Below are 13335 nucleotides of genomic sequence, written 5' to 3'. Positions count from 1 at the left end.
TGGTTACCTAAATCTTTTCAGGTCATTCAGCTAAATGCTGTCATTACTGTGCTGCTTGGAGAACTTTCCTTGGGTGATTGATGGAAAATCATGACCATTTGCACTATAGATGTTCATGCTAGAGATATAGTAGCAAGCCTTGAGGCTCAGATGGCCTGTGTTTGGATCAACTATATTTTACATTCACAGTTTTAGTGGATTTGAAAAGAATTAATAGTACCTAAGTCGAGTTTGGGTCTGGATCTGCATTGGGCACAAGGGAGCAGAAGGCGTAGTAGTTATGCAGACATCCTGATTCAGAGCTGTGTGCCGTGTCTATGTTCTTGTCAGCTATTGCCCTGTGAATTTAAAATTTTCCTGAAGAAAAGTCAGGTGTCAACTTTTACCCTGCTTCTGGGAGCTGTTCAATATTGTAGTAGGTTTTCTGTGAGCAACAAAATATTTCCTTTAAATTTCAGATCACAAAACTGAGTGCAGACAATCCTTGGGCAACCTGAGGGATTTTTCCAAATGTCTTCAGTTTTTCTGCTTTTAATTATTCCGTCTTCCATTGTTCACGGTGTGTTTTGCTCTCCTTTTAGAGGCATACATGTGTGTCTCTAGAGCAAGGCGCTACTCTCCTGTGGTGACTCTTTATAAGTGCATATAATAACAGTTTTGAGTGTTTATTTAAACTGAAGTGCTCTCTCTGTGGATGACTTTGTTCAGGTAAAACTAAGCTGGCTGGCACATGTCGCTGGTTTTAATGCACGAAACTTTTCACTGGATGGGGAGTGAAATGGGAAAGGATTCTCATTTTCCTACTGACCTCCTGAGAATCAGAAATAAAATGGGTTTCTAGCATGGCATTAAGACAAGAAGAAACAAGGCTTGAGGAGTAAAATGAAACTCATTCTGGTCAAAGTAATTTCTGCTCCCAGGCAAAGACAGCATTGTTTGTAAGGAGAGGTCTTGGCTTAGTAAGTGGCGATATGTTCTGCTGTAATAGCTCTATTTAAAAGATCTCATATTACATTTGCATCTGTATAAAAGCACAAATGCCTCGAGGTGCGCCTAATCCTTTATAATTGGTTGTAGTAGTTATTATTCGTAAGTTGAGGTGTGAAAACTAGTGATGACAGCTGTAGCTTTGTGATGGGTCGCATTTCTTTCAGCTCCCACCTGGCAGAATGGCTCTGCAATGGCTTTTTAGGTCACCAGTTCCTGAGGTTTTCCTTGGCTGCCACAGCCACCCCACAGATGGGATGACACCCAGGAACACTGTTTTGCCACACTTGCGATGCTCAGCTTCAGTACTTTTATGAGTACTTGGGAAATACCCCTTGGCTCATTATTACACCTTTGACTGACAGGTAATGACTGCTACTGATAACAGTGTCTGCTTTATCTGTTTCAGTGAATAAAAAGTTAAACGTGTCGTAGAAGTTCAGTGTTCTTTCATGCCTTATATGGATTTTATAAGGTTATTAAGACAATATCTTTGAGCGTGTGTGTAGGTAAGTGTGCATACTGAAGCCAAGGTATGATCTTAATGTCCATTATTTTTAAAATAACTGAAATATTTCTTGCATAACTTAATGTGTACATTCAGTGTCTAGTCTGAAGAAGAATATGAGCGGATCTATACCATGGTTAATCAGGAGTTTTCAGCAAAAGAGTATTTTTCTTTTCACGTGTGAAGGTCCAAACCAGTATTTTTTTCACACCACATACAATGAAGCTTTTTTCTGGAAATGTTTTCGCTCCAGAATGGAATTTCTTGTCGAAATTGGTGATGCAGAATGATGCACTCAGCAATCCTGTCTGGCTTAATGCTTATGAGCCTCAGCTGAGGGGGACAATTCTGGAGCTCAAGTCTTTGAAACTTGAAAAGTGGCAACTGCAGCAACCTGTTTCTTGTCCTGTGTGACAACTGATAAGATATTCCTTCTTGCTGAAAAATGTCGATGTGATTGGTTTTCATATCTAAAATAAGCATTTTCCAAGTAGTGCCACATCATGATTTTACATGCACATGAAACATTAAATTATAATGAGAACGTGGACTCAGAATAAATTTCCCATGAAACATAAGGTTTGAAAAACCCCCAAACAAACTCCTGACATTGTAGATGTTCCTGGCAATGCTAACAAGCACTTTTTTTTTGTTTATGTGTTATATTACTCACGCTTAGTCTCTCCACCTAACAATGAGCGGTGCTCCTGTAGGACCAGCCAGCACAGATAAAACAGAGACCACCAAAGATCTAGGCCATGCTTTTGGTATGATGGTGTATATCTTCAACTGTTCTGAGCAAATGGATTACAAGGTGAGATGTTCTGCTAAGCAGTACGGAAATTGTTGTTTTATTTCTTTTTCATATGAATTCATTGGATATTGTTGCTTTCAAGAAAAAGATCTTATATCTTTCACTTTTGATTTTAGTCTATAAGGAATATCTATAAAGGTTTGGTCCAGACAGAAGCTTGGGGATGCTTTGATGAATTCAGTCACATCTTGGTAGAAATTCTGTCAGTGGTGGCAGTATAGTAAAAATTATCCATGATGCAATTAGGAACAAGAAAAAGTGGTGAGTATTTTAGCAGTGCTTCTTTACTGTCTTTTTCAGTCTATAAATACTGAACTAGTAAAATCTTCTTCCAGAGTTCCTCTGAAGCCCTTTGTAAATGCAGTGAAGGGAGTAGACAGGAACGTTGAATCACCTGTGTAATATACTACCTTAAAATAACTGCCTCTTCAAAATGTAGCAATAGGTGTGAGTGAATTGGCCCTACAGGAATCCAGTTAAAGCTCTGCCATTGAAACTCTGGTCCTGTTCAAGTCACACCATGTGAAATCATTGTATCGTACGGGGTGAGAAGTTTGGTGGAGTTCAACCTTGCAAGAAGTCTCAGGGATTCCAGTGTTTCCCAGTGTTTTTGAGACAGGCCTTGTGTTTCCACTGTGCCATGTTCTCCTTCCTTTACTCGATGCTGCCTCCTGTCCTTTTCAAACCCACCACATCCCTATCGGTCTCATTTATTCTACAGGCTTTAAAAATTGATTCCTCCTGTAGACATGCTTTGGCTGTGTGTATTCTTTGTTGCTCTAACAGTCCAGTCTTTTCCTTCCAAATTCAGTGGTAGCCAGAGGAGCCACCGATTACTAAAAGCTGGCACCTACCGAGGAAATGCCTCTGTTTGCTCAGCTCTTATAAACTTTCCTAGGCGTTTGTTTTTGGCCATTGTGTGAGACTGGATCCAGGCCAGAGGCACTTTTGTCTTCTGACCCACGATGGCTGGTTTTGTATGATGCAGTTGTTTACATCTGATCCAACTGTAAAATTGTCATGTTATCTTTCTTATAACAGATTTTTATTCCTTGGTGAAAACATTACGTTGAAGTCATCAGTTGGAGTATTTATTACCATGAACCCAGGATACGCGGGTCAGACAGAACTGCCTGAAAAACTCAAAGCTCTGTTCTGGCATGTATGCTATAGTGTATTTTTATGTTATACGAGTATATCAAGTCTACATTTAGAGTACATGTGTTGCTTAATGTTACTTGCCTTGATTTGCACTGAAATTCAATTTGTGTTTGCTTCAGAATTTCTGTGGAAAAAAAATCAGTATTCAAGTTGTGTGTGCCACCACAATGACAAGGGAAATTATATGTACATCTTCTGGTTTTTTTAATCTATGTATAATTTTAAAGGTACCTGTGAACACATGGAATGTACCTAAATATGTGCAAGAATATTCACTGTTTTGTGGTAAATAGGAATCCTCGTAGCTGGCTTAGCCTAGTAAAAAAAATGTCTGTATAAGTGTCTAGCTATCACATTCTTCCATGGGTGTAGACATGCACGCGTTCCTAGATGTTTCATAACTACCCGTTGCAAATGACACCATATACTCTTACCTAGGAAGATATTGGATGTGTGTTTGAAGAGCAGTGAAAAGTATAGTGCACAGCAAAAAAAAATCCATATGCTTTTGGACATTGTAGGACAGCCCATTATCTTTTTCTTAAAGTATGTATTTATGCTTTGTATCTTAACACTAATGTTTCAAAGAAGAAAGTTTTGAATTTAAAAGATCTGACTGTATTTTGCACGCTGCACTCAGTGAGTTTGTATGAAAATAGTGTTTCTGAAAGTGAATTTATTCCATAAATAGTGGCTCTGGCATAATGGGCAGTAAAATGACTCCAGTTTATTCCGACAGAGTTTTGCAGCCGTGCTTTGAACAGTGTGGTTATGATCTGACTTAAATGGTGCAGGGCTTGCTTGAAAAAACAGTTGTCACTTGAAATCCTTGCTCTTGCATTAACACTTTCCACTGATTTAATCAAGACTTGAGGGGAAAAAAAAAAAAAAAGATTCTGTGATTTCATTTCTCAACATATTGAAGTTCAGTGGGGCAAGTTGCAAGGCATTGCCAGGCTGTCTAGGGAGGCACAAGTATAGACATGCTGTCTGGGATCTGCTTCTCTGATCAGTAAATCCCTTTGATTTTTAAAAGATAGAAACTTAGGGCTGAACTGGGCATCACTGTTGCCTCTGTGAGCAAGTTGAAACGTAGGTACTACTTTCTTCTGTAATAAAAGGTACATCAAGATTTGTGGTGTATTTTATTATTTCTGCTTTAGCCGTGGAATTCCTGACACCGTACTCCTTTGTGCTTTCACTACAGAAAGACACAAAGTCTGCTAAAGTTAGAAAGCTGTTTGCTCAGGCACCTCTCATCCTCTCACCAACCAAACGTCCTGCTTCAAATGGCAGAACCGGGCAGCGACAGCAATTGGCTGTCGTGTTCTTTGAGCCTAAATTGCAATCATTTGTAACGAACAGTAAGTAAACATCTGTTTACAAGGAGGAGGTTAGGATTTGAATTCACGTGCCTCTGCAAATATATATATATATTCAAAAATATTTCACAACTTACCTGTTGGTTTACCATGCCTTCTCATTAATTACTACCTAAGATCTCTTCAAGGCAAAGCAGGATTGGTGGACACCAAGGGAACGATGTTGGGCAGCCCCTCAGTTCAGGACGTCACACAAGGGAGGAGAGGGTGACGGGGACACCATCCACCTGTGTCTGTGCAGTGCGGCTGCCGTCCTTCCTACATTTGGACAGAGTCGTCTACCTTGGTGGCCACGTCTTCTGCAGTCAGGTAGGTGTGGTATTTGACAAGAGAGCAGGAGGGATCACTCCCCATTCCTACCAGGTGATTCATCTCTCAGTGGTCTGCCAGAGGATGGAACAGGCAAACAATTATTGTTGTTGTTGTTTTTTTTTCATTTGGGAAGAGAAGAGTAAAGGATATGAAATAATATTAATTAAGAACATTTCTACTGAAATATGAAGTCAAATTATGGCTTTCTTTGGTGTGCTTTTTATAATAGTTTGCTTTGCTTTTGCTTTTTTTTTTTTTTTTTAAATTTTCAAACTGTACTTGCTACAGAGAGGTGAATTCTTACCTTTACTTGTTTGTCACATAAAATAAAAAGCCTTCGGAATTAAAGTATGAACTGCTGCATTTGGGACTGAGAAATTTAATGCTGTGGCTGATGTCTGTAACAGCTGTTATCCATTGTACAATGCACAGGGAAGGCGGGAGGTAACTGGTAAAGCATTAACTCCTCGTGTTTGCCACCTAATAAAAATCTCATGAGGGAGAGAAGATACATTAAATACGACTAGCGTGATATTTCTTGTGCAAGCAGTTATTCTGTGTGCAAGAAGGGTATTGGTTATGGTAGGTAGAAGAGCGTATGATTTTTATATAATTGACTGCAGTGCATATAGCTGCCCTTGTTTGGGCTTATGAAGAAATGCTTCTTAGGGAATATTTTCCTTAAAAAATGTTTAAAAGAGGGATGCTTGCTCTTTTTCTAGACTGTGTATTATTGATTTCTGTCAGAAATATACTGCTGGACTAAAACACTGGTCTTAATTCTGCCATATTTAAATATGAATGGGGAAGAAAAGAAATCTTTGTATTTGTCAGTAGTAAGAAAAGTGCTCTGAGGGGCAAATTCGCTAGTTTGTAGCTGACCTGAACACAAAATTCAAGCTGTCTTCCCTGCTACTATGTAACTTAAGTAGTGATTTTTAATGAGGAAATTGTTTAGCCTTCGCATTATTGCTTTGTGTTGCATTTTTTAATTGGAGATTTTTCTAATTTATATCATTAAAGTGGCAGTGGTTTTGTTCGAAAAGTTTGAACTAAAGGTTATATTTAAAAACGAAACAAACAGTGAAACCTCTAAAGGAAACCATTACTTCATATAAAAGCATTAAAGCCCTCCAAAAATCAAAATCCTTTAAAAAATGGGGGCTTTTTTAGCAATGGCAGGGTGTTGCACTTGACTTCGGGACCCTGTAGAGCTGCTGGCAGTGTCCTCCAGTCATTGGTGGGCAGTGACTCTGCTGCAGACTGTGCCTGCTCTGAGTTTGGGTAGTACCTGTCTTGCAAGCCCTGCGTTTCTCAGCAGCCTCCTTTGTGTACAGCCATGTTGCTGAATACTAACAATCAACAGTGCCTAATTAGCTCCTTTTACTTTGAAGTAAGGTCCTTGTTAGCTTTGACTGACACTCTTAATTGTGACTGTCTCGAGCTCTGTTTTTAAAAATGTTTGCACACATCAGTCATTTGATTTAAGTGACTTATTCTTACCTTGTTTAAGTACTAATCTGTGTATTTGGATTATGGGGTTTGTTTTCTTCCTCAGACTCTGTGCCATGGTTGTCCCTGACGTTGAACTGATCTCTGAAATTATGTTGGTTGCTGAAGGGTTTATTGATGCACACTTGTTAGCCAGGAGGTTTATTACCTTGTGTACTCTCTGCAGGGAACTGCTTTCTAAACAGGTGAGGGTCTCTTTGGGCTTCTGGGTTTGATATGTGTTAATTAACGCATACTCACTTGGAAACAGTGCAGCTGGACTTTGTAGAATAATCACGCCTTTTTTAATGTATATAGTCTTATCTTTTATTTTGAAGACACTTTAAATCACATGTCCATCCATATTAAATTGTCAGATATGAATTTAGAAGAAAGTTCCTTTTCCTCTGATCTTGGGACATTTGTAATGTGCTAATTTTGCGTTCAATAACTGTATATCACTGCTTCATACCTGGGATGGCTGGACTACATCACACTGTCATGTAGTATCTCTATGAGAAATATAACTATCTGTTGCAGAAGAGAAAAACCCTAAAGGAGAGTAGGAATTATTATTAATAACAAATAATATATTCTATTTTGGTCACTGTTTGTTTAAACTTTCCCGCATAAATACAGTGGAGTATTGTTTGAAAAATGCAAATAAAACATTGCTAAAAAAAAATAATTATTATACTAGGAAGAATTCATATTCAGAATAGTTAACTTAAAAATCTACAACTGGTAAGACTTGGAAGGTTTTTAATTTTCTTCCCTGTATGCAGGCTGTTTACTCATTCCCAACTGTATAATTTTTCACAAGATATTCTTAATATTCAGTTTTATTAGTGGATTAAAAACTTGGAGAACCCTTCAGCCTTAAGCCATAAACTCTAGCTGGCAGGGCCATTATGAAAGCACAAGCAACTTTATTTTCATGCCTGCATAATTTTGAAATTATCTCTAAATATCCTGAAGTTTTCCTTACACAGCCTTGCAATGTTTCTAGAGATAATGAATTTGAACGTTGTATATCCTAAGATAGCAATATTGTCTGCTTTAGTAGACCAGATATTCCTCACCTCTAATGATTACTTTCTGATGGAGTCATTTTCTGAATTCAGAAAAATCACTTGTACAATTGTTTGCGGTTTTAATATAAATAATAGTAATAATAATATCAATGCTTGAAGCAAAAACTAGAGTGTCCTTATTCATTATTTTTGTCTTGTTTTACTTCTAATGGAAGTGACAGAAATCAAATCCTTTTGACTAAAATTCTGGGCTGCTGCAGAAAATATACAGCAGTTCGGAGGGCTCTGAAAATGTTGGTCCAGTGTTGGGGCTTTTAGGGATCTCGGTATACCTGTGGGGCACTAGGATCCTAGCCTATGAAAACTGCTTCAGAACCAGTTTGTCAGGGATTTCAGTGCATATGCTGTGGAGAAAGGGACTTCTGGTCCTGTCATGCCATGGTAAATAGCCTGGATGTCTTAAAGTTCTTGTACACTGGACAATCCGTACAGCAGGCTGCTGTAAAGATGTATAGCTTGCTCTTTAACAACCCATCAAACAGCAAACCATCAAAAAATTTGGAAATAAAACCCCCCAATGTTACCTACATCTAAGCAAAAGCTTATTAACCCCAGTACGTTCCCACAATTATCTATTTTCCTAACCATCTCCATGTTTAACTTCTGTACCTAGGTGTAAGATTTATAAAATATGGACACTCATTTTTCTTGTGGATGCTCACCATCTTTAGTACCTCAGAAAAAAAATGGCAGATTTTCTTACTGATTACCAAGTGTTCTGAAATTGAAAATTGCTTTTTATTTTTTCTTCTTCGTGACATATTTTGTGTATTTGATTCACAGTTATCGAGTGCCGCTATCACGGAAAGTGTGATAGTGACATCTTTTAAAAATTGTACTGGTTTTGTCTCACCCTTCTCTTTTTTTTTTTTATTTTTTATTTGTTTAGGTAACAATACTAACTAGGCTGTATTTATATTGATGTCTTAGGTGTGGTTGCAGCTAATGTTCTGGCACTCTACCTGACTGGTAGCCAGTTTGGGTGCTGACCGCAGTGTAGTTGCAACCCTAGATGGAGTTTTGAAATTGAGGGAGGGGTAGTGTGTGCACAGTAAGGAACCTGTAGACCACCGTGAGCAATGTGATGCATGCTAATATAAGGAGATGGTGGCTGTGTAACTCTTGGCTGCAGCAGCACGGAGGTCAGGGAGGAGCTGATTATCATCATGCTGACCCAGCTGGTCTTACAGTAGTTGGTCCCACTGATGGTTATACCAGAATTAGCCATCTGGGATCTCTACATGAGCTGCAAGAACACCATTAAAGTGTAGGTGTAGCCTTAAATTTAGAGAGCTGTAACTTCAGTATGGCTGAAGGGGTCTACCATGAAGTTGGCTGTTGGGGTGCTCCCTTCAACCATACAAGCTGTTCGTGGCTTGGATGGGCGTGCACTTTGCTGGGTAAAAAACTGGCTGAATGGTCAGGCCCAAAGAGTTGTGATGAATGGAGTTAAATCCAGTTGCCGGACGGTCACAAGTGGTGTTCCCCAGGGCTCAGTATTGGGTTCGGTTCTGTTTAATGTCTTTATCACTGATCTGGACAAGGGTATCAAGTGCACCCTCAGAGAGTTTGCAGACAACTCCAAGTTGCGTGGGAGTGTTGATCTGCTTGAGGGTAGGATGGCTCTACAGAGGGATCTGGACAGGCTGGATCAATGGGCCGAGGCCAATGGTATGAGGTTCAAGAAGCTCAAGTGCCGGGTCCTGCACTTGGGTCACAACACCTCCATGCAGAGCTACAGGCTTGGGGAAGAGTGGCTGTAAAGCTGCCCGGAGGAAAAGCACCTGGGGGTGTTGGTCGGCAACTGGCTGAATATAAGCCAGCAGTGTGCCCAGGTGGCCAAGAAGGCCAACAGCATCCTGGCCTGTATCGGGAATAGTGTGACCAGCAGGACTAGGGAAGTGATGGTCCTCCTGTACTCGGCACTTTTGAGGCCACACTTCAAATACTGTGTTCAGTTTTGGGCCCCTCACTACAGGAGGGACATTGAGGTGCTGGAGCGTGTCCAGAGAAAGGCAGCAGAGCTGGGGAAGGGTCTGGAGCACCAGGCTTATGTGGGGTGTCTGAGGGAACTGGGGTTGTTTAGTCTGGAGAAAAGGAGGTTGAGGGGAGACCTTACCGTGCTCTACATCTACCTAAACGGAGGTTGTAGTGAGGTGAGCATTGGTCTCTTCTCCCAAGTAACAAGTGATAGGACAGGAGGAAACAGCCTTGAGTTATGCTAGGGGCTGTTTAGGATGGATATTAGGAAAAATGTCTTCACTGAAAGGATTGTCAAACATTGGAGCAGGCTGCCCAGGAAAGTGGTGGAGTTGCCATCCCTGGAGGTATTTAAAACATAGGTAGATGTGGTGCTTAGGGATGTGGTTTAGTGGTAGCCTGGCCATGCTAGGTTAAGGGTTGGACTTGATCTTAAAGGTCTTTTCCAATCTAAATGATTCTGTGATTCTAAGCTGTTGTTGTTCAAATTGTTTAAATCTCCAAAATGTTTCAAACTCCTCCTCTTTCTACTTCTGTGTTACCTAGAAGGGAAAGGGAACGAGGTGGTTGTTACGCAGCCCTGGAAAAAGAGGGATTGAAGAGCCCCCGTGTGATTAAAAAGTTTTTGCTTTCTGCGTTGGGTATCTGTGTTCACACTGTGAGGGCTTAGGGGAAGATACAGGCTTTTTCTCTGCCTTTCACTTACCGAATGATTCTGTGCTTTTCCTCTAGGCTGAGTATTTATCTGTTTCTCTTTTCCTTTAATTTTGGTGATGGAGTTGGTTGCAAAATATGCTGATAATCTGTCCAGTCTTCTCTTTTGGAAATAGAAAAGTTTTGCTAGCATCAGGTCAAATTAGTAGAAGTCTGGCAGCAAATTTTTGCTTGCCTTGTTTCATCATGGAGGTATAGTTGCAATTAATACAATAATATTTGATGGTGCAAATTTTGCTGTTTAAAAATAGGGAGCAAAGTGGTGGAATACTAAAGAGTAGATAGATACGCACATTTCACACTTTTTTGCTTTTTCTTTACTAGACTTCCAACACTGGCCTAAAACCACTGCAAAACTACAAGGGAATAAAAAGGTGTCATTTTATTCTGTGTGTAATAACAGTTTGTTTTCTTCTTAAATGTTAACATTTAGTTTTATTTCCTGTGCTAACACGACTAGTTAAAATGTTTTCACAGGGCTGTTAAGACAGGGGACTTTGTGCTATCAAGCCAGTCTTGGTAGTTGCTGGCTCACTGAAAGGAGGAGGCAAGAGCAGGCCTGAGGATCAGGTAAAATCTTCACTTAAAAAGCATCTAAGAGTAGGGCCTGTTTCTGGTGTTTTGCCTTTGAATAAAAACAGAATCCTAAAAAGGGAAGGAGTTGATGCTTGCAATATTTGGTTTACTGTCCTTTTCCAGGCGTTTATGTGAGCCTTGAGAGACTTCAATTTGCCTAAAATAGTGACAGATGATATCCCAATTTTCGCAGGCCTGATCAGTGACCTGTTTCCAGCTCTGGATGTTCCAAGGAAGAGGAACCTGCAATTTGAACAGATGGTTAAACAATCTACCCTGGAGCTTCCCTTGCAGCCTGAAGAGAGCTTCATTCTCAAAGTAAAAGAATTCATTGCCTTTAATTACTCCCCTTAAGAGTTTCAATCAAAAATAATTGCAAATGGGTTGTATTAGACGTGAACTTTATTTTTGGGTATGTTACTGTATTGATAAGGTGTCCTCAATGTCTCGGTATTTCAAAGGCATTTTGTCGTGGCAGTAATGCACCTCAGGATGATCAATAGGTCTATAAGGAAACACGTATCCTGTTCAAAAAAAGCTGTCTGCACTGACAAACTTGTTTGTTTGTGTACTGTACGAAGCATTTGTACTTAGTAGCAAAGTAATTGTTGGTGATTATTTATAGGGAGGAAAGAAGAGTAAGGGAGCAAAAACATAAATAAGAAGGTGTGCATTTGGAATGTGCATGGCTTCATGTGATTTTTGTGTGTTCTGCTATTTCTGTGCAAAATAATATACATTCTGCTATACACATATTAAAACATGTGTGTACATGTATGTATGCATGTATACTCATAAGAATGAGTTGTCTATAGGCTAAATTTAAACACTAATTTTAGTATGAATTACAGACAGGGTGAAAAGGTGAAATTTAGAAATGCTGGTTAGTATACGGACCAAATAAAAAGTGTGCTTATTTGGAATACTAATAAAGTATATTCCCACCCTTCTTCAAGGAACATCCACATCCGTTGTATGTGATAGCACACCCTTTTCCTTCATTAGGGTTTATTGGAAACTGAAACAACCAAGGTGATTAAATGTGACTGATCTCAGGATTTATAAAGGAATTTTTGCTGTAGTCTATCTTGTTCCATTATCCTGATGGAAAGGCGAAAGACAATAAGCTATACCTTGTGGTATTATGAACTTTGCAATCAGCCTTCTATAGAGTATTTAGATTCCTGCTAACTGGGTGAATCAGAAGATCAGTACTGAAGAACATGGACTTGTTCCTATTGAACTTTAGAAAATCAGTGTGGGTGCTCTTTGCTAAGACAGAAATCCATAAGCATCTAAGCTGTTTTCATTCTGTAGCTCACAGAACTATTTCTTTGGAAGAAATGTATTACTTTAGTGGACTGAATTTGTATTTTACCAAATTATAGCTGCACAACTGTTGAGTGTGGAATTCACTCTGCTAAATTCATGGCAAATTTGTGATAACTGTTCCATACCAAAATTCTACTGGACTGTATGGATGTAAAGCAGAATAAGATTTGTTGAGGTAGCTTCTACTGGACTGTATGGATGTAAAGCATTCATAATGCGTTCATTAATTTAAGCCAATTTTCTTCCTGTTTACTGGGAGATAAACGATGTTGCTTGATGCAGCATCAGCTCAGCTGAGGCGAGTCTGCTGAGAAGGTTTAAGTCCATTTTTCCTGTTAACGGGAACAGGGAGGGGGAGATAAATTTTGTGAATAATTGCGTGTCTATAGTAAGAGTACTGCAGGAGAGGAAAGGCATTCAGTGTGTATCCCTTCTGTGCGGTAGGTTGTTCAGCTGGAGGATCTCCTGGCAGTGCGTCACTCAGTGTTTGTTGTTGGAAATGCGGGGACTGGGAAGAGTAAGGTACCTGCCTACCTGCACAGCGTGGTTTTGACCTTACATTCTAAAGAAATTGCCATGGTTCTTGCAGAAAACATTCTGTGTGTTGCCTTTGCCTCAGGATCCAGTGGAATAACACACTGTTCAGGCCATCCAGTCAGTCACATGACATGCAATGGCAAAGCTCAAATGTTGCAAGCAAATTCTACATTTAATGTGTTGCTTGCATGTCCCAAAGGAGAATTAATCATGTCACCAAGTAATGAGCATTCTATTTGACACATAGGCCAAGTAATACTTTGTTCTGGAAGGAGAGGCGGGGTGCTTTAATTAGGCTTCTAGACAGAAATGGTGGAATATATTGCCAAAACACAAGACAAATACTTCTAATAGATTATGCTTGCCCATTTCTGCTACTAAATGTTGGCACCTGCATGGATTTGCTTCCCTATTCAACACTTTCTGTTAGAGAAGATCAATTGCAGA

At 39.6% G+C, this 13335-nt stretch overlaps 1 protein-coding gene across 1 annotated transcript in view; it reads left to right on the top strand.

Moving 5' to 3' along the window:
- DNAH11 (dynein, axonemal, heavy chain 11) overlaps positions 1–13335 on the top strand; it is a 142960-nt gene that overhangs the window by 17810 nt on the left and 111815 nt on the right. The window contains 11 exon segments of the mRNA XM_009879580.1: positions 22–153; positions 1193–1262; positions 1265–1352; positions 2153–2309; positions 2426–2525; positions 2528–2570; positions 3351–3467; positions 6723–6861; positions 10921–11013; positions 11143–11337; positions 12796–12873. Coding sequence (XP_009877882.1) covers positions 22–153; positions 1193–1262; positions 1265–1352; positions 2153–2309; positions 2426–2525; positions 2528–2570; positions 3351–3467; positions 6723–6861; positions 10921–11013; positions 11143–11337; positions 12796–12873 — 1212 coding nt within the window.

Source organism: Charadrius vociferus, unplaced genomic scaffold (assembly GCF_000708025.1).
Source record: "Charadrius vociferus isolate BGI_N301 unplaced genomic scaffold, ASM70802v2 scaffold262, whole genome shotgun sequence".
Classification (NCBI taxonomy): Eukaryota; Metazoa; Chordata; class Aves; order Charadriiformes; family Charadriidae; genus Charadrius; species Charadrius vociferus.
This window is presented reverse-complemented; position numbering and strand designations above follow the sequence as displayed.